This window comes from Lepisma saccharinum, chromosome 30 (genome assembly GCF_977018435.1).
Source record: "Lepisma saccharinum chromosome 30, izLepSacc3.1, whole genome shotgun sequence".
NCBI classification, from domain to species: Eukaryota; Metazoa; Arthropoda; class Insecta; order Zygentoma; family Lepismatidae; genus Lepisma; species Lepisma saccharinum.
The window spans coordinates 28,931,210-28,953,632 of NC_139258.1; the positions used below are offsets into that span (position 1 = coordinate 28,931,210).

Here is a 22,423-nt window from a genome sequence, read left to right on the forward strand (position 1 = left end):
CGGAAACGCTTTCTCATATACGTAAGTCACCTCGAAAGCGAATAAATCGCCGGAGAATGACTTCTTGACAGAGCGCACTGGAAGCTATGTGCTGAAGGTGCTGGTTCTCTCACGGCCATGGGAGGCAGGCGATGTTCGCGGGATCAAGTACAAGGTTTTCCCTTGCTTAACAGCAGAAGGCGAAAGTCTTGATATATGGCGATTCTTCACTGGGAAGAATGGCAACCTTCACGCGACTCTGATGGAACATCCTCATAAGGACAGAAGTAGTCAATTCCACGCTTGAGAACTAGCAGTTCGATGGTTCCATTCTCCTTTATACCTGCACCACTATACTTGTTCTTAGTATTGTGGCCAAACGGCTAGCGCTCTGGCCTTTGGTGCGATCGGACCCTGGTTCGATTCCTGGTGAGAGCCACAAAAATGTCGGCATTGGCCAGCGTCGTGAGGACAATTGGGGAGCTACTTGAAAGAAGTAGAAGCGGGCTCGGGTCTCAAAGGACAGAAAACAGAGATGATCGGACTCGAAGCTCTGACCACGTGTCGCCCAAGGAAGCAGCCGACCAGACAGCCCTGGCTCGTAGAGGGCTGTTTTGACATGGAGTTTATTTTTATTTTTATAATATATATAATATGTTTTATAATATAAAAGCAAATTGCCCACAATGCTATTTGTTCAGACAACTTAATAATAAATAAACTATCCACTCCAGCATCCGTGGATTAGCAGTTTATCTGTTTGGTTTATTTTACGTCGTTCTTCTGTACCTACAGGCTGATCGCGGCAATGATGACGAATGATGATAAAGTGAAATTGATAAGCGTACCCACGCCAGTACTCGAACCTGAGACAGTCGGTAGCAACATAGTGAGTCCAGCATTCAAAACTCTCGGCTATACTTAAGTTTTCGTTGCAGGATCTGAAGATTATTATTATTATTATTTATTATTTGAAGTGGGGTTACACTTAAGCTTACAGTATTTTTACACGGACTATCTTACTATAGAAACAGCTTTATGCCCTACATGGATTAATTTGTTAAGCTATACAATTCTGCTAAATGTTTATAGATGCATAAAATATAGAAAAATATAAGTGTGCCTATATAATTGAAACACACAAGGAATAAACATACACAAGGAATAAAAATACACAAGGAATAAAAACACACAAGAAATATAAATTAAGTATGTGTGTGTGAAGGAGGCAATGAGGCAAATGAGGCACGGTGTCAGTATTCGTAGATCAACATCTTAATTTGTTGTTTAAATTTGGCCAAATTTCTCTCCTTTTTCCATTCTACAGGCAGTTGATCCCATGCCTTACATGATATGGCTGTTGATCCGTATCTTGCCGTGTTACATTTTGCTACTCTGATACTAGTGGTGTTATTAGATCGCAGATTGGGATAATGCATGTGACTACATATAATTACCTTGCCGCTTAGTAAGTGGTTGTGTGTGTGAATTGCCTGATGAATTTTGAGTAGGAACGCATATTTTCGTCTGGATTCAAGCGTGGGTAGTTGCAGTTCTTCTCTGCTCGATCTTGAAGTCATGTGTGGTGTATTTCGTATACTACGAATAGCCAATTTTGCATTTTTTCTAATTTGTTGGTGTTATTTATGTTAATCCCATAGAGTACAGAGAAACAATATTCAAGTAACGGCCTAATAAATGCTTTGTAGAACGCTAATTTGTGAGCAAGGTGTACATATTTGCAGACATATTGAAACTGTTTGATTCTAGGTGCTGCACGTGCACACATAATCTTCACATGTTGTGAAAACGATAAATTCTTATCTAGGTACACACCAAGATATTTTAGACTCTCACTTGGTTTTATATTCGAATTGCCTATTTTAATATTGTCAACTTGCGTGATTCTAAACTCGAATACTTGCCCATAATCACGAAAAATAGATTTAAAGGACAACAATACAAATATTTCGTAAAGTTTTCTTTCTCTAATTTCTCTAGTATCCACTCATCATTTCAAGGAAGAATTTTCTCACGTACAAAGTCTGGTATTGATCTGACCATCACTGAACAGATATACGGAAGGTCTACACCCCTCTAAGTGGTTTCATAGCAAAGTGCTGAGCACAAGGGAGTGGAACTTACAAGGAATTGTGGGGGTCAAACCATGTCGTTGCCACCGGGTGGGCAAACATGAGGAATTTTTATGATCATTTAGAGTAGAGAACAGTAAACACAAAGAGGTAAAGAGAAAAAGGGATAATACGTAAGAGGAAAAAGAACAAAGGAATTAAGAATGAATAACAGAAATAAATAAAGTGTTACGAAAAAGAAAGAAATGGTGAATAAGATGAAGACACACGAGAGACAAAAAAATCTTAGCAGACACCCCTGAAAATACACTGCTCTCCATAAATTAAGCAACAAATGGTGATCATCCAATAGAATCAACCACAAGGCCGGAGGGTGTACATATTTTATTTGTAGCGAAAGTGACCGTTGTCTGACACTAATAAGGGATATGATCCCTAACGCATTCGTTGCTTTCTTTCAGCGTGCCCACCACTCTTCTTCTCTTTTCTCCAACTGTTTTCTCTTGTACCTCACATTTTCTTGTTGTTGCTTAATTTCTGGAGGGCAGTGTATTTCCACCACCCTTCAGAGGACCCTAGCAAAATTCTCTGGGTATAACAGTGGATCAACCCACTATCCTGTACACAAATACAAGTACCTTGTATATAGGTAGTTGTCGATACTTGTGTAGAATAAAAGTAGATAGTTATAACACGGTGAGGATAGAAAAGAGCAGAAAAATGTGAAGAGCACCCCTTCCTATTGGGTGCCCAAACTTTAAATTGAGACAGAAATCGCAGTAAGTCAGGAGTAAACCACAAGCGTTAAAGAGAAGGAAAAACATCTTACCCAGTAGCAGAGACTGTCAAAAATGCCAACGCAGAAGAAGCACGTACAGTGGTAGTAATTAAAATGGCTCACGTACAAGGCACCGTTCCACGGGAGCCGAGGGAACGTGAAGCGACCAGATCTGCAGATGCAATCAACTCTTCCTCGTTGGCTCTCCACTGGGCCAGATCTGTTTTCAGCAACGACCAAGAAAAGTATCCTCATCGGACGGTCTGCAAACGGGAATGGAACTTCGATAATTACAACATCTGCCGCGCATAATAACAATGATAAGCTAATTTAATGGACTTGGCGGTAATTGGATACGTGGAGTAACCTCAGAAAGCCAATTTGTCCTTCCAATAAAGGAAACGAGTTGCCTTGCGACTGCCTCGGGGATACGGTCTTTACAGGGCAACTTCGGCCGGCAAAAGTGTCCCTGGTAATGACTTAAAATCATCTTAACACCTGAGGGTTTACCACAGCGCGCTGCGATGACAGGAGTCCCGCGTTCGAATCCCGGCCTGAGCATGGGTGTTCCTGGCGAGTGTCCCTTCATCAATTTCATCATATCGTATCGTACCCAAGGCGTTGGGTAAAAGTGACAAGTCTGCTATTATCCTTAACATAGCAGGAAGCAGAAAAAGGAATGCTGAATAGGTAATTACTCAAACGTTAGGTGACTGACTTGAGAGGGCAGTTGGCGATTGAACGGGATTGTGACAGGATCGGGGATGAAGTGAGCAAGGGAGTGAGGAGAGTGAATTCTGACAGGGGGATCAGACATATGACGGTGACAATTGAGAGGACGATCTGTGGAAATAACCTTTATCCAGACAAGAGGCAGGTAAAGTCCTTTTCCTAATAATGTCCATATCGGTTCAGTCGTGGAGAGTATAAAACCCATTTATGGTACTTGTCAATTCTTGCCATTCTTCTAGAGTGCGACCTCTCGCACATCATACTTTAGGCCAAGCGAGTAATGACTTTCCGAAGATGATTGATGAATAGCTACGTCACCCAAGGGAAGATTCAGGGCAAGGGCGGATTAAAGGGTGTCGTGGGCGACTTCCATCAAGGACCTATTTTATTTTTTCACATATTGATCAATAATATACACAGTTGGAATGAAATATATGACACGTAGTGTCAATTAAGAAACATACAAGAGTGGAAAAATTGGGACGGAGGGGCGACAGACCCTTAAAGATCTCATTTTCTTTCTTCAATATGGCAAATATTGTGGTATTTTACGAAGAACTACCATTATGGGGAGCAGGAAGCTTAATGGTGAGTGTAACGAGTGACTAAAATAGGGGTGATGAGAGACGGGGGGGGGGGGCAAACAAAGATAAGAATGACGAGAGATAGGAGGCGACGAATGATAAGGGGCGAACAAAGATAAGAATGACGAAAGTTAGGAGCGACGAATGATAAGGGGGGCGAACAAAGATAAGAATGACGATAGATAGGGTTGATGAGAGACAGGGGGCTAACAAAGATAAGAATGACGAGAGATAGGAGGCGACGAATGATAAGGGGGCGAACAAAGATAAGAATGACGAAAGATAGGGGCGAAGAATGATAAGGGGGCGAACAAAGATAAGAATGACGAAAGATAGGGGTGATGAGAGACAGGGCGCTAACAAAGATAAGATTGACGAAAGATAGGGGTAACGAATGATAAAAAAGCAAAGAGATTTTGATTTTTGATTTGATTTAGTTTATTTTACTTCGCGTTTTGTGCCTCTTGGCTAATTTGCGAAGATGGGGATGAGTGATGAAATGATGAAATTGATGAATGGACATGCACAAACAACCAAGCCCGACCGGGATTCGAACCCGTGACCCTTAGGAGCAAAGAGAGACAGGGGACGAACAAAGATACGAATTAAGAAGGATAGGTGTAATGAAAGATGGCAGCCGACAAAAGATTAGAGGGAGACGACAGGTAGGAGGCGAGGAGGAGGGATAAAGGTAAGGATTATGAAGGAAGGGGGGAGGCGACGAAAGATAAGCACGAAATGAACTTAAGATGAAGGTACTAGGGTGGATCAAAGGAGTCGTGAGGTGACCACCCCTTCACAGAGGATCTAGAAAATGTTCCCGCTACCTCTGCCTCGTCACTCATATTTTCATGCACAATCACTGTGGAAAGGCCATAGCCAGGGAGAGAGAACAGCTGACATATACCCCAGTGCTACTGGGAAAAACTGATCACTATGGAGGGGGGGGGGAATTTGAAGAATCTCTGTGTACAATCACAGGTAAGGAAGGGGGGTAATGGGAGGCAATGGGTAGCAAAAATAAAGACGGAATTAGACAGTATAGGACTGGGATGGGTGTGGGAAGAGGGAATAGAGGGGAGAATTGATATGCAGATGGTAGGGGCCATACGTGCCAGACTGGAAGATATTACCAAACAGAAAATTTTGGCGGAATGCAACGCAAAAATATCGTTAACATCAAAGAGAATAGTGGATACGAATCGAAAATGGGGAAGTGTGGGGCAAAAGAAAAGTTAGGATTGGCCTGGTTCAGACTGGGGGGATAGGCACAAGTTAAACTAAAACGGGAGGACGGGAGCGTAGAATGCCCGCTATGCGGCGAAGACGAGACGAAATTTCACATTCTCCTCCAGTGAAAAGAAACAGGGGAGGCAAGACAAAAATATACCAGGGAAATAAATGAAGATAACATTGAGAATATAATGACAAGCGTTATTAGGAGGGAGAGACCGAGAGGAGGGAGGCGCAAATAAGGAATCTGGGAACTTTCCTACACTACGCCTGGGTAAAGAGAGCAAAGAATCTCAGTGGGGATAGCGAACATGTGTGAAAGGGGGTGGGGCTAATAAATAAATATAAATGTGAGAAAATATAGGAATCACTCAGGTAGCAGTGCAAGTGGAGGGAAAGAGTTGAAATGAAATAGTGTTTGTGAACTCCCAAGCAGTGTGAATGTGGAAGTAGACTGAGAGGAGGAAGGGTGTAGGGAAATTGTACTAAAAATTTTCGCTTGTATCGTATGTATAGCTCTAAAGGCTCATACTTGAAATAAATTCTATTCTACTAGGGTGACAAGGAAAAAAAATAGGCGAACTACAACTATCAACCTTCTTGCTGCAAGGGCGAATTAAAGGCTTGAGGGGGCGATCACTCAGCTCCTGAGTCTCTCACAAGTGTTTTTTTTTTTTAATTTATTGATAAATTCACAAAGTTGGAACGAAATGTATCAAACCTTATGGCATTTTATGAGATACCCAAGAGCTAAGAATTAGCAGCCATGGAAGGTGACACAGCAGTGCTCTTCTTGTCTGTTTACGGCAAGACATAGGTTAAACTGCTCCACTGTTCCGACAGTTAGCTACACCTATTGGAATCAAAAATCAAGATATTTTGATTGTTGAGAAATCTATTACCGGGTAGTTAAACAACTTAGAATGATTGGTGTGCTACACAGTGGCGTAACCACAGGGGAAGCAGAGGGCATTGCTCCTTCCCCAACCTTGGAGAGAAATCATTGACGGCCAAGGGCACCTCTAGGGGGAATTACCCCCCCCCCCCCGTTTCAAATTTTATGCAAATGAAAATACATTTCGTAAAATGTTCTTGCTCGCTTCTCTCGCAATACCTACTTTTCTTAGTCTCATCAACTTCAGAACCGTAGCTAGGGAGCGGCGGGAGTCAGCCCTGGGTGCCGAACAATCTAAATGAAAAACATTGTAAAAGAGAGAATGCCATGGCGCCCCGTGGAATTATTTGCGCCCTATTAAATCAATATTGGTTTCAGTTTGCAAGAAAATGCATCTAAAAATTTTCTTTCTCGCTTCGCTCGCAATGTATTTTGTTTTCTGTAACGCACTGTAATTTACCAGAGAGAGAAGTAAAACTTATCTTTATTGATTCTGTCTAAAATGTTTGGAAGAAAGGGAGACTGCACTTTTGAGAGAAAATTTATGTAATTTAGGTTACACATGTTGCGTGTATATTTTAAATTTCACGTCGCTCCATGTTACATCAGTGGCGCAGTGGGAGGGGGGACAGTGAGGCATTGCACGCCAATGACAAAAAAAATCAATTCTAGACGGGGTAAATATTGACAAACAAGGGCACCTTAAGGGGGACACAGAGGAACAATTGTCCCTTTCGATGTCAAATTTTATGCAAATAAAAATACATTTTGTAAAATTTTACCTGAGGCGCCGTATATACTGTTACAAGTTTTGCTACATTCTCCATTCTGTGGAAGTCTATACTTGGATTACATGTAAAGACTAAAATATATCTGCGAAATGAATAAGAAAAAAACGCCAAAATTTGTTTAAAGTCCACTTTATGCACAGATAGACTAATCGGGAGTAAACCTACAGTTTAAAGTGGAACTCGAACCATTTCGTGTCTCCATCAGGTATCGGACACGGGATCCCTTGATTACAAGACGACAGTGTTACCACTACGCCATCGGGCAGACCCATATATATGGTCGCTTCACGATTTTGATTCACCTGGTATATTTTTACTTTACTTTTCTTCCACTTTTGGCTAACGCCGAAGATGAGGATGACTGATGAAATTGATGAAGGGACACTCACAAATAACACCCATGTTCATGCCGGAATTCGAACCCGGGCCTCTGGCGTCGTAGCGCGCTGTGCTAACCACTCCGCCACAGAGGTCAGCTATGGTCGCCTCACGAACTCGGCACGCAAGGTTCCGGACTCGAGTCCCGGCCCATAAACGCAAATATAACCATCCACGAAAAACCGGAAATTGAACTTATTACAGCTATGCTCATCACGCACAACGTAAGCTAAAAAAATAATAATTGTATAACTCCAGCGTTGCAAATCGTCTAAAAAATAACACAAAACTTTTCAGCGAGTGTTATTACGTAAGGAAGAAGAATACAGTTTTTTTCTTCCTGCAAAACAGGCATGCAATTTGTAATACTTGTTCCGCAACAGAGAAAGTGCAGTGCGGACTTCAGTTAATTACAGGATACAAAGCAGATGCCACTGAAAGAAAATAGGTTCAGTGACACTGGTAAGTGGAAAATGGCAATATAATTAATAGCCAGGATTGTATTAAATGCATTATGACGGTCACGGATGGAGGTTGGGATGATCAGTGTGGGGCTTGTCGAGATGAAGGCATAGACGCTGGAGGCACAATCCACATAAATGGGGGTGGCATGTAAGATCTAATGAGATGCAAGTGTTTTGTCGTCCCTGAGCGGGACAATTTCAGTGTTGGTGGAGTATTGAACGGCGGTAGATATACTAGTAGCCAAATTGTCCATCACCATGATCATTCGCTTTGTTTCATGTAGTGAGAGAGTTAAAAAATGAGTAATTTCATCGCTTTTTAATCAAGGGGTTCCGGGTTCTATAGCCAGTGGAGACAGCTTGCAAAGTCGTTCGGGTCCCAGTTTCAACTGTAGGTCCAGTCTCAATTAGCATATATGTCCATAAAATGTTCTTAAAAGAAAAAACTCACAGTTGAGAATTGAAAGAAAGAGGCGGACAAGGCAGAAAACAACGTTGTTGGAGCTTCAATACAATTTCCTTGTGTTAAAAACGTAAAATAAAAACGAATGAAAAAAAGCAATGCACACGTGCGGTAAGGAAAGGTAAAGTTCCCTGTGCTCATTGCACCGTACCATGAAGGCACATACAGGAAATGGACCGTGGTCTCCACACAGTCTCGATCTGGGCTATTTCTCGAGGTGATGTGATCAGCACCACTCTCCGGTGGCCTTTATCCATTTATTAGAGGCTGGGTGGACCCTAGAGCCGCTCCATGCAATGACAAGATTGGGTAATTCCGACCTTAAATTACCCAACCCGGGACGATCTAACAACTTGGCCACCGCGGCTCCCAATGGACAAGTTACCCAATTACAGAGTACATTTGCCGTCAACTGTACAAGAATCAACACAGCGTTTCTAATAGACTAGCACAAATATGTTGCAATTAAGATTCAAAAGTAAATTAATTGGTTGCAGGGTCTTATTTAACAACTCCTATTCTTATTTGATATCGGAGTTCTGAACATAAAAAAATCCTTCTAAAAGCATGTAGAAATCGAACGTTTCTTGGCGACGTGATTCGAACAAATGTTCCCGGGTTATCAGCCAGGTAAATTCGACGTTATCGAATGCGCTCAAACGTTGGACGATAACGTCGAATTAACCTGGCTGGTATGACGAGAACGTTTGTTCTAAAAGCATATTTTGTTCACAAATTTAAAGTCTGTGTAAACTCAGTAACACTGGATTGACTGACTCCCGGATCCTCTTCTACATATATTTTAACTTCAAATCTAGTTTATGAATAGAGGCTAACCGCGTGTGTTTAGATGAGATCATATTTACTCTGTGCCAACCAACTGAGAAACGACAGAGATGGACAGAGAAGCAACAATGATCTTCGGTTTACTTCATATTCATACTAGTCCATACACACTTACAAGTCGTGATATAAGTAAGACTATCTTCAAGTTCTTGAAACGTCACCCAAATTTTACTTCACCCATTTCTCACAATTACATACGACATACTATAATGTTAACGAAAGATTGGTGCAAATGATTACACTTGGACGTCCTATACCACTCCTATTTTCCACAATTTTGTAGTATTTCTATTCGTACCTCCTAGCTGCTTCTATACGTAAAAACAGCACAACAATTTATATATTACAACATAGATCTAAACCACTCATTTTCTCTGCACACAACTGCAAGTCACACATAATCTCATTAGGCACTGCACGAATGTTAACGAAGCACTATGCACAAAGAATATCACAACGCGTTCTTGTCACACATAAATGCTATGAAATTGGATCTTAAGCATGGCGCTGTACTGAAGCTTTTCTACGGGAGGCTAGGGACAGCCTTAGCAACTTAGGAGGTATATGCTAACAGCACTAAACCTGACCTACTTAACCTATCCACGTAGGCACATAATAGCAGAAATAAGCATGTAAATAGGTTAGGCAAGTTAGGTTTGGTGCTGTTAGCACATATCTTCCAAGTCGCTAAAACAGTCGCTATCCGTTCGCCTTCCTATATCGCTGATATCAACCGCACTGTGAACGAGGCATCGGCTCCGACACTAGACGACAACTGAGTGCGTAAGGTGACAAAATCAACATACAGTTCTAGTGGAAACTTACCCAACAAAAATTAAAATCAGTTCCGCGTTCTTACCACTATTGCTCACAGTAGTAACGGGTATTCTTAATTGTAAAACTTTATTCAAAATAATTACCTCCCGTCAAGGTTGCATCTGCGCTGCCCACTTACCTGTAAGGAAAAGAGAACAACGATTTAAATAATGAAATAAATACATAATATATTCAACAACACGTAATCAGGGGTTTCCTACTGCAACTTCAGGAAGTGCGATTATGCATAACTGTTACCACTTCCTGACTTAGATGTGGCTAACGGAAAGCAAAAGCATGTGAAACTTGGTAATGAATCTGTGCGCACAAAGTACCATCGCGTTATTACGCCTCCCACCATAAAAAGGAATGAATTAGGCACGCTTTGTTCCTGTTTCAATTGTGGGATGCTACGGGAGCGCCGGATATGATAAGTATCAGGCGTTTAGTTTTCCCAAAAACCCTTTCCTTGGTGCCTCTACTCGTGGGATGTCCGAGAATGAGAATGTAGCGAGACTGGGATTCTTAAAGTGGCACGCAATTAGCTACATTATGGCATTTACAACACGCAAACTAATGCAGTCTTGCTATTTTTGTGCAGCATATTTTGGATATCTAGCGTTGTCTTTGTGCCACTCTTTGGTTAATCGCCGATGAGGATGAGTGCCCTGGTCGGGACTTCGGTGGCGAGATAAAATGTTGACCACTTAACGTGTTTTGCCACAGAGCCGGTTGCAGTTCTTACAAATGCGGGATTCCATAAAGTATTTTCAATGCTTCTGCTTTTGTGAGTCTGAATTGTAATTGTACATAAGATACCTGAATTCAATGTAGCCTACCTAAAGTTTAAGATTGTTTCTAATGGTGTACAAAGTCAGAAAGGTAAAACTAATGGCAGCATTCCAAAGAAGGAATATTTCTGTACATTTACCGAAAATTGGAACCAGATCCAAATAATAACATGGGCGCAGTGAAGAGTTTGTTGAAAAGTAACTTTTAGGCTATATTGGGTACGTATGTACCCAAAATGGAATAGTGATATATTTCATTCCTTCACACCAAAAATAGGTGTATATTGACACACTTACATTATATTTACATAACATGAGACTACACAAATAAATAACATCGTTTACAAAACAATAAACAAGGAAGTGACGTGTCACAATTTGTCCCCAGAAGAGCATGGGTTACACATCACAGTCTGGGCAAATGAAAGGTCCAGTATCCGTAGTGAGTCCTACACACTCTACGTTAACATAAGGGTAAGAAATGTTATGTTCCCATGTAGGCCATATTGATTCTACCTTACATAGTGTTCGGTTTTCCTTCGTTATAAACAGGGCTTTAGGCAAAAACGTGCCCTACCCACACATCCCCTAAATGCGCCTTCATGGCACAGTGCTATATGTACAGGAAACTTTACCTTTATTTTACTTTAACACGAAGATGTTTATGCCCATACAAATAAACGTAAATTACAAACAAAATGACGAAATCCTGATGCAGCTTAAAGCGCGGAAATTTGAAAAGGAGGAAATTGGCATCAGCGCATGTCCTATGAAGCAGATGGTCTGTAGAGAGGAGAATCACCCAACGGTACTTCACCATAACAAGAACAGAGAGTACCTGACTAGTTCATCACGATACACAAAAAGTTGGGAAGCGCCACCACGTCGTGTACCATGTCAGATACGTAACATGAAAGAGAAGCATGAAAACCATTTGACACCCTGGATAGGCCAGCGTGGGATTCTTTCGAGAATAAGACAAAAACAGGATTCTTGTGTAACTGAAGCATTTTTTAAAAAATAAAAAAGAATGCCGTTATTTTCTATTTCCATAACCATCACATTCGAGTTTAACTCACGATTACAAAAAACTCAAAATCGAAAGCCTATCCATCTGCACTGACTTTGCGAGAGAGCACATAGATTTTAAAAATACTACAAGATTTGCGGAAACATTTTATTAATGTTGATAATTCACACCACTTGACAGACCGATATACTGCTTCGGAACGTGATGCATTAACCTGCAAAACGCGATAACGTCATCAACTCATCTCCGACGAAAAGTGGAGATACAACAAAACAACATTCAGCCTGCGATATAGCTGTACGGTATATACACAGAGGTACACGTACACCCAACGCCAAAAGAAATGGTAGGCGAATTGTCCATCACCGTTTTCATTCAGCCTGTTATCCACAATATAATGATCACGAATTCAATAAAAATGTCAAGAAGTGGAGAACAATATGTGCTTCACATCAATAGAATACCATTACTTGAAAATACACATGATGCGGAATAAAATAAAATAACGATGGACAATTTGTCTACCATTTCTTTCGCTGTTGGCTGTACGGATAGGAATAAAAACCGTTGTTATGGACGTATTGAAAAATTCGCTGATGATCTTGCAACTCGCATTATATCTTTGCGGCCGTGGGGGGTCCCAGGTTCGATCACGGGTGTATGCACATTGCAATAGTGCGGTTCCCACTTTAAACTGTAGATACAGTCCTAATTTGCTTCTGAACGTAAAATGGAACAAATCTTTACCTGTCTTGTCTGTAAAAATAAAATTATAGGAATATTAGGATGCGTTTTAATGACTCCATAACAAAGGTAATTTTCTCCCAACTTACTTAGCATCCTACCACTCACTTACAGTAAAAGCATCTGAGCCTTCAAGTAAATTCAAAGCAAAGCACGACAATCCTTAATAATGGGCACCTGCTTATGTCAAATGTAAGTAACCCAACAGAATATTTAGAAATTTCATCAGAGACCCTTACAGCATGTTCATAGCCTTACAATACCAGCACCGAGGAAATGGGTGGTGTAGGAACTTTTGGGATTTTGCATTTCTAGTAGTGGCCTAACAACTGACCAAAAATTCACTTTTACGGAATTATTCCCGACATTCGAAGTTATTTTTCCCTTTATTGACTGGTACATACAAGAGATCATCCCACAGACTATGATCTCTTGTGTTTGGTGAGTGACCAGCAATTTAATCTAATCATCATCATCATCGTCGCGATTAGTCAGGAAACAAGACAGATTAGATTAGTAGTAAACAAACAGAAGAAATGTGATAAAATTCATAATTTCAATTCAATAAGGATAAAACGAGAAAGTTAATAACAAATTTATGCTCACTGCCTACTCTTGTGCCTTTTTTTAATTTTACAGTGCCTATTTGCCTGCTTAGATTTTAGTGCCTATAAACCAGGACTTATTTGTAACTCCATCACTTCACCAGCAATTATAAATGAATTAATACCAAAAAGAAAACAAAAATAAATCCAAAACGTAAGCACTTGTAAAACAAGTCTACTTTCTTATGAAAGAACTCCTTAGTGAATCTCTTAGGTAACAATTAAACAGAAACCTAACTAAAAAAAATTGCGAAACATATGCTGCATCGATTACTCCAAGTCATATGCAACTCACACTCTCACATATATCAGCTCACTTACTCCCACCTATAATTTGTTTAAAGATTGCGCCTTTTCTCGACCTGTTCGATTTGCTACGATTTTATCTGAACGAAAGCACGATTTCTAATCCGACAAGTCCTTCCTTATTTGTCCCCTGCTAAAAGCTTGGCGTGCATCAATTCTCCAGAACCTTAATTTCAGCAAGGCAGCAGCCCTAAGTACTTTTTCATGACCGTCTCATTACAAGAAGGCCATCAGATACGACTGAGAAATATTGCTCCATTTGACTATGAAAGCTGGCACAGCACGTTATCTGACGTGAAACCTGATGATTACATTTAAAAAAGTAGATTGCTCCAGGACGGTCATTTATTCGCCAACGATCAAAATGCTATTATGGTCCTCCAAGATGCTGGATCAACTTAAGATGACGATATGCTCACCTTGCGTTGTTTAAAAGCCTACCATAGAAATAAAATAAAACAACTATTAGTTGAATTAAAAAATACTTCTAGTGCAAGACACCTTCGAATACCTAGTCCGTTTGATTGACGAGATGGATGAAGGGACATAAACAAATATATAGGGACGACACAACACCAGTTCCACAAAGGATTATACTGGCTGTGAATCCAGACGCCAGAGCCTCGCTAGTCTGCAGAATGCACTGGAGGGAGTTGACATTTGGATGTTTTCGGAAAGAGACCCCTTCTCCTAAACCACACCGCGCTTGGACGAACGGCATAACTTCATCTTAATATGAAATTCAAACAAACAAACCTTCGAGTAAGTCCACTATATGCACAGATAAGCTAATCAGGACAGGGCTTATAGTTCAAAGAGTGAAGCCGGCCCCCGTGACGGAGTGGTTAGCACATCGAGCTACGACGCCAAGGGTCGCGGATTCGAATCCCGGCTTGGGCATGGATTCACGCTAAGATTTGGACCCTGATGAAATCGAAAATCGACCACTTAACGCACTCTGCCACGAAACCGGAGAAATAAATGTTACTTCACAATTAAATTCTGGTAACATTACAGTTCAAAGTGTGTTGTCAGATATTTCTAACGTGTTACTAATCCCGAAATTTATTTGGGATTTCGCTAATAAGTGAATATAGCTACTAGCAGCATTTACTACCTACAGTCAGAGAAAATATGAAGATGTAGATAAATATTTCATTTGTTGGAATACTTTTGTTGTATTCATCATTTACTGTCCCGCATAAAGCGGTTCTGGGGTTCACCCTGCCTCAAATAATGGGTACCCGAGGGGTAAGGGAGGCCGAAGCGTTGCGCTGAACACATCAGCTCCAAAATGGCCGACATCGAGAATGTATGAGGCCCTTACTCCCCAATCCCCTAAATGTACATTCATGGTATGGCGCTATATGCAAGAGGAACTTTACCTACCATTAGGGATGTGCCGAAGCCGATTACAGATGTAAGAAAATCGGCAGAAATGCACATATAGGCATCGGTATCGGAATCGGCAAAAATCCCATATTTAAACCGGTACAGATTATACTAGAGTTTTACCTTCTAATAAGTTTTATATTCTAGTTTTGGTTATCATTTGTCATTATTGTAGAGTTTTTGTAATAAAATTATTGCAAACTCTCATTAAGAAGATCAACCTAACTATAAATCGGAAAGAAAACAGTACACTGCTGAACCAGGATCTGCTGTTGTATTGGAAATTCAAAAATGAGTATTCAAACCTGAAGCAAGTCCTGAGAAAATACTTGGGCATACCTGCTGCATCAGTATTCAGTGATTGAGTGTTCAGTGTTTGCTGAACAGATTGGCGATAAGAGAAGTAGTAGGTTACTTCCTGAAGTGCTTCCAAATCTCGTATTTCTGAAGTTGAATCTGGCAGAACAGGAATTCATTTTGCAAAGAACTGCTTGTGTACTAATGTTAAATCTCTAGGTTCACATAACATTTTGTAGATGCAAATGTACTTTCGCATCTCTTGAGAATATATATGTATATACATATGATATGCAATAGAAATGTACATACAACATTTATTTTTGTCATGCAAAAAAAAAACATCCCATTTCTGTTTAATAATTTGATGTATCGGAATCGGTTAAATATCGGCATCGGTATCGGTTCCAAAAATTATCGGTGAGTACATCGGCATTGGTAAATTTTCAGCTTCGTCACATCCGTACCTACCAACATTTATTTTATTACACATATAGAAAAGATTATGTACCAATCAATAGCCAATGCAAACATGTTTGATGTTTATATTATATACTTAATTTTAGTTCTTTCCTTTTTTCGTACATTAATGACATTTATCTTCTTTAATTTTTAACATTTACATGTTGCCAAGTCAATGAGACGGTTGGATTCTTCATAAATATGCGTGTCTTGTGCTGTTAACACACCATGAAGCTTGAGTTGGAAGCATCTTGGCCTCTACATTAGACCAGTGGTGTGACCAAGACTATCGTACATGATGCTGATGAAAACATCTATAAATTTTACCGACAAACCGCGGCGGTCCAGTGAGTAGGGCATCTAACTTGTCATGCAGGAGAAACGGGTTCGATTCCCGGAAGATTGAGACACATGTTCTATGTGATGGTGAACACACATTGCATATGTATGCATATACATACATACATGCATATGTATATACATATATTCATGTACTGGCTTTTTCTTACAAAAGCTGTGCCAAACGGAGGTTATTACTCACGTCAACCCCTTGTTTCCTGGTAATTAATATTACTGCCCGGTGGTGGGGTCATAGAATTCATGGAACTGGCGAGAACACGGAAGGTATTACGCTTGAACATTACATAGTTTCTGAGATGAAGTCCAGTACAACAATGACTTCATCCTTTTCCCCACAAGGTTCCTGAGGAGGTAATCCTAACAACACATCATCTCCATGCTATAACGAGTATTTGAACACCTGTCAGAAGCATGTTAAATTGGAACTACCTGTAAATAAGTAAACAACTACCCTCGTACAAAAAAAATGTAAGAGGAGAGTACGTGACAGGTGAACTTTTCAAAAATTCCTCGAGCTCGAAAGGTACACATGTTTGGACCAACTTGGAACACTAAAAACGATCAAGAGCTAGGTTCCTACTGGACAGCCCAAGTTTATCATTAGCATAATGAAGCACGTGACGTGAATATCAACAAGGGTATCCGAGGTTAATAAGGCTTAGAAGAAAAGCGGCGATTCCCAGTATTTACAAGAGGCTGCATACTAAGCTCTTCGGAAGAGTTTCTCCTGACAACTTCAAAAAGGATTCTCCCTCTTACCGCCTTTACGGTTGAGTTCCTGCTTGTCTGGACGAAGAGATAAGCTCTAAACACTACTTCCGTTCTCCTTTCGTCACTAAGAAATCTCACGTGATGAAATTTTGGCACCTGCAACAAGTACTTTAGACTATATCCAAAATAAAGTGCTGCAGAGAGAGGATTTCGCTCTAGCGCCAAATAGTTCGCACGGACGACGCTAGATAGCGTACGGAATTGAGAGCTTCTTCGTTCGAGCGAATAACGTGTTCGAATGCATAGGGATGTAAGTGCGTTTTCAGTGGGGTGTAATCCTCTAGTTAATATCAAAATTATCATAAATTAGGCCTTCGTGGATATCTTTAGAGGGGTGGTATGGCTCAAAATGTAAGGGGTGTGTGGACAATCACAGTTGTCCAGGCATTTGTAAATAAACAACTAACCTTGTAAACGAAGCTTCTACAACTAAACAATTCAAGTGCAGCAAGATTTCCCAGAACACGTTTCTTGTTCTGCGCAAGCAAATATATCGCTTATTCACATTGACATTTTATACAAAGCCCCTCCCACTAAACACTGTTTGTTGTTCTGCGCAGGCGGAGTAGTATTTGAGCGCACGATGCTGTGAATTCTTCTCCGTAGCATATGGATGTTTCAGAAGTGTAGACTCATTCATGACTAGTAAAAGCGAGGATGCAGTTTAATTAGGATAGTATTCCTAAAGAATTACGAGGGACGTTCATTAAAGATTTCCCCTGAACCAGTTCCCATGGACGGAGATAAACGAAAATTGGTACAGACATTAGTCCTTCTCTACATAGGAACCACCAATGGCCACACACTTTTCCCATCGCTTTATCCGTGGAGACCTTGTTTGTAGAAGTCTGCAGGTTTCTCCAGAAGCCATGGCTTGCCCTCAGAAATCAACGTCTCATCGTCGTGGAAGTGCGTTCCCTTCAGAAATGACTTCATGGTTGGGAAGGGTGAAAGTTTGATGGTGCGAGGTCTGGAGAGTACGGGGGATAAGGAAGGATTTCATTTCCACAGGACCGTGCTTCTGTCTGGGCAACATGCGAGTTGTGAACTGGAGCGTTGTCTTGCAGGATGCGGACGCCTTTGGTCAACATGCCACGCCTCTTGGTTTTGATGGCCTTCCGCAATTTCTGCAGCAGTGAAGTGTTGTATGTCCTGGTAATTGTGGTACCCATCGCCAGGAAATCCATCATAACTACTCCATGGTGGTCTCAAAAAACCATGAGCATCACTTTGCACGCTGAGGGTTGGACACGGGCCTTCTTTGGTGGTGGTGAGTCAGGATGCTTCCATTGCTTTGACTGGGCCTTGGTGTCTGGGTCATAGTGATGGACCCACGTTTAATCCTGGGTGATTAGTCTGTCAAAAAATTTCTCCTGGTTATCCTGGAACATGGTCAAATTAGCGTGGGAGCACGTGACTCGTTCCTGCATTTGGAAAGGTGAGTAGCCGAGGAACCCATCGGGCAGACACCTTCCGCATGTGCACATGGTCATGGATGATTTTTTCCACAGACCCCACATTGATCTTGACATATTCAGCTAGTTGGCGAACGGTTATGCGGCGATCCTCCAAGATGGCGGCTTTCACTTGCCCAATGGTGTCTTCGTCAATGGCTGACTGGGATCGCCCGAGGATTGGGGCTGTTTCTACTGAAGTCCGACCACACTTGAACTGACGATGCCAGTGCTGCACTACGTCATACGATGGGGCATCCTCTCCATAGGTAACTTTCATCTCACCAAAAGTTTTCTTTGGTGTGCGGCCTCTCAAGTAATGAAACTTGATGACTGCTTGGTATTCCACTGGATCCATCACTACACCTTGTCTCAATTTAGTACTTGTAAGACAAAAACTAAGAGGAGTTCAGAATTGCAAATTACCTCATGACCTATGCACATATGTATCATTACACACGTAAAATTTCAGTATTCTACATTAACTAGAACTGGGTCAGGGGAAATCTTTAATGAACGTCCCTCGTAACTACAGAGTTTTCTGTCTCTAAGTCATTATCGAAAACAAAATTGTTGCAAATATTTAGGTTTTCGACTTTTTAGACTTGAGCGGAGTAGCACTTAGGAATGAAAGTTATGCAAATCTGATTTCAAGATGGTGTTTGGAATACAGTATAACAACAATAATAATATTCTAATATATTGACCGAACGATTAAAATTATTTTATGAAACATTTATGCAGCACTTTGTCTGTTGGACCGACATAAGTGACTGCTAAAACCGGAAATCGCAGAGAGTATCAAGCAATTATTCATTCCGGATGATGCACGTCACATCTCCCTTGTTTGGGTTGCAGGAAATAACACATCGGCGCTTTTCAAACGAAGGTCACACAAGCTTTGGAAACAAACACCTCAAGATAGTTACAAGTCACTTATCAAGAATGACAATAGCCATTGTTTGGCTTTTCCTGCTACCTGAGCCAATTGAAGAATGCAACACTCTCCTCCTCTTCCATGGAAGCCTTATATAGCCACAAATTGGTTAATTAACTTCAGAAGTATCAACTTTCATTTTAACCAACGTACGTAGGCTCCATTGTAAGTGTCCAACTGGCCATCACAATATTTTTTGGACAAGGAAAAATCAAGCGTATCTGAGAATGCTCTAAAGCATTACGGAGAAATTTTCGAAACTTAAGGTTTTACACTATAAATTGCAACTGACGAGGTTTGATTCATTGTTGTTCTTTAGAGTCATTTTTCTGCCACCTTTGGCTACTAGCGACGATGAACATGAGTGATGATGACACTAATGAAGGGACATTCATAAAGAACCCCTAGGTCCAGGTCGGGATTCGAATCCGGAACTCTTGGCGTCGTAGCGCCATGGAGGTGGGTACAACTGATTAAGATAAATAAAATTCTTGTTAACATTAGATTAAAAAATTCCCATTCTCTGTACCAAAAACATACTTTAAATTCTTACAGAATCGGTACAGAACTACGAAAGAATATGTTCTAGTTGCAGTGTTGGTTTTTCAATGCTTTGCAAATGCATGGAGTATACACTACATGCTACGTCCTTGTACTTTTAAAAAAATACAACGCTGTGAATGAGAAAACTAATTTTCCACATCCCATTCTAAAACACTGGCTCACTTAAAAGGTGAGAGGTGTTTGAAATTACAAGATCTACTGAACGAGGTATCCCTGAGTCCATTTTCTAATAATTTTTTAACCCTAGTGAACCCCTGTTGACTTGCCATACACACTGCCATGCATCGATTTTAAGATTCCATTTCCGTTTCGATATTGTTAATTCGTCACGAAGTTGCAAACTACTGTCGGATTAAAAATTATAGATACTCGAGTTTCGACTGCAATTAAAAATTAACCAGTAGACCTACATAAAAAAGAGTTACATCAAAATTTAGCTTATTCAATTCTGCGTTAATTTATGCTAACCATATTTTTTTAGTAGGCGTTATATTTTTTATCGTCGTGAGAACAAAAAAAAAAAGGACCCGTTCTGTAAAGCGAAAACTGTTTGTCCGATCGTTGTGAAATTTTAGTACAGTGGAGGAAGAACTGTTCTAAACACAATTCTAAATTTTCAAGTTTTCAAAATTTGTCAAAAAACAGTTTTCTTCAATTTTGCGAAACAACTATTTCTTAGTATCGGATAGATCTATAAATACAATATTGGTGTTGTTTTGAAGCTCTTTGCATCTGTTTTTAAAATGCATTATCATTGTCAATTCACATTACGAAACAGATTTTATACAGATTTTTATTCAGCTGAGTAAAGCTGTACGTGGAACGTGCCCAGACGGCACACAGCGATGTCCGTTGAACCGTGAAAACTACGGGCTCGGCGTGCGAGTCAATGCTTGCTGTTTTGCCACGCTCCACGTACATATTTACTCCGCTGAATAAAAATCTGTATAAAATCGGTTTCGCAATTTGAATTGACAATGATAATGAATTTTAAAAACAGATGCAAAGAGTTTCAAAACAAGACCAATATTGTATCTGTAGGACTACCCAATATTAAAAAAAGTTGTTTCGCAAAATTAAAGAAAATTGTTTTTTGACAAATTTTGAAATCTTGAAAATTAAGAATTGTGTTTAAAACAGTTCTGCCTCCACTGTACTAAAATTTCACAACGATCGGACAAACCGTTTTTGACTTACAGAATTTCAAAGACTCCAAAAAAACCGGCCCTTTTTTTGTTCTCAAGACGATAAAAAATATAACGCCTACTCAAAAAAAAATATGGTTAGCATACATTAACGCAGAATTGAATAAGCTAAATTTTGATGTAACTCTTTTTTATGAAGGTGTACTGGTTAATTTTTAATTGCAGTCGAAACTCGAGTATCTATAATTTTTAATCCGATAGTACACCGTATTTTTCCGAAGTTAAAACAAGCTAAAGACAGTCCACTTTCAATGAATAATAATATTATACGTGTTTCCAATGATAGACAGTGAAATTTACTTGCATTAGACTGAAGAATAACTGATTAAAATGTTTTGAATAATTTATATTTTTATCATGAAAAGAAACTGCAATACTCCAAAAGAAAGATACTGAAGTAAGTTAAGATTCTGTGATTTCCATTTTCCGTTTCGATATTGTTAGTTGGTCACAAAGTTGCAAACTAAACTCCGAACCAACTAACCGTGGACCAGGCGAACGAGAACAAGTCCCTGCGCAAATAGTGACGCGAGACGGCTCCACCAATTAACAGTGAGAGAAATGGGATTGTGTAATGGGCGACGGGAGTTACCCGATTTCCTCCTGTAAGCGTTGCAAACTTTTGAAAAGGATAATACCGAACGCACATGGCAAACTGACTTGTATTTTTGTCTACAGGTCGGTACGATTGGTTTAAGAATTCCTTAGGGAAATATTAGGGATAAAACTGCAAGAGCAAATTTTGACAAGCCGTGCATTTAGCGTACGGACTAAGGTCTGGACCGTACGTCCGTACATGCCATGAAATTTCCGTACGGTTGGCAACGCTGCGCTTTCACCACTCGATTTTCCTCCTCCTCCTCTGCCGATATGCGCGGCCCTTCTCTACAGACCATATTTTGCCGAAGTTAAACCAGGGTAAAGATAGTCCAGTTTCAAAGAATAACCAATTTAATTGCACTAGACTAAAGAAATACTTAATTTCTTTAATGATATTTTTAATTTTTAAAAAACTGCAATATTGATTATTTTAGTTTGCTTTACTCAGTTTTTCTGCCACTTTGGATAATCGCGAAGATGACGACGAATGGAAGTAAGATGAGATGTATGAAGGGGCAATCGTAAGCATATAGGGACGACACATCACGATCACCACAGAGGATTGTACTCGCTGTGAGTCCAGACGCCAGAGCCTTGTTAGTCTGCAAAATGCAGTCCACGGTGTACTACATGTAAGAGAGGTTGACATTTGGTGTCTTAGGAGCCTTACGCTCCAAAAATCTGCAATACTCCCAGAAGAAAAACATGGAGTATGAAATTTTATTTTGGAGTGAGTTACAAGAAAAATAATTGAGAAATAAATTATCCAGCGTCACTTCACAGCGTAGCTAAAAGCCATAAAATTAATTCGACACGCACTGAAATCAGTAATTCTGAGCTCTTAGGAAGCTGG

General features: G+C 40.3%; 1 protein-coding gene across 1 annotated transcript; it reads right to left on the reverse strand.

The window, feature by feature from the left end:
- Positions 1 to 18,208: 18,208 nt before the first annotated feature.
- LOC145981919 (protein GVQW3-like) lies at positions 18,209 to 18,622 on the reverse strand. The gene has a single exon (XM_083115415.1). The coding sequence runs from the start codon at positions 18,620 to 18,622 to the stop codon at positions 18,209 to 18,211; it is 414 nt and encodes a 137-aa protein (XP_082971541.1).
- Between the last annotated feature and the right edge of the window lie 3,801 nt (positions 18,623 to 22,423).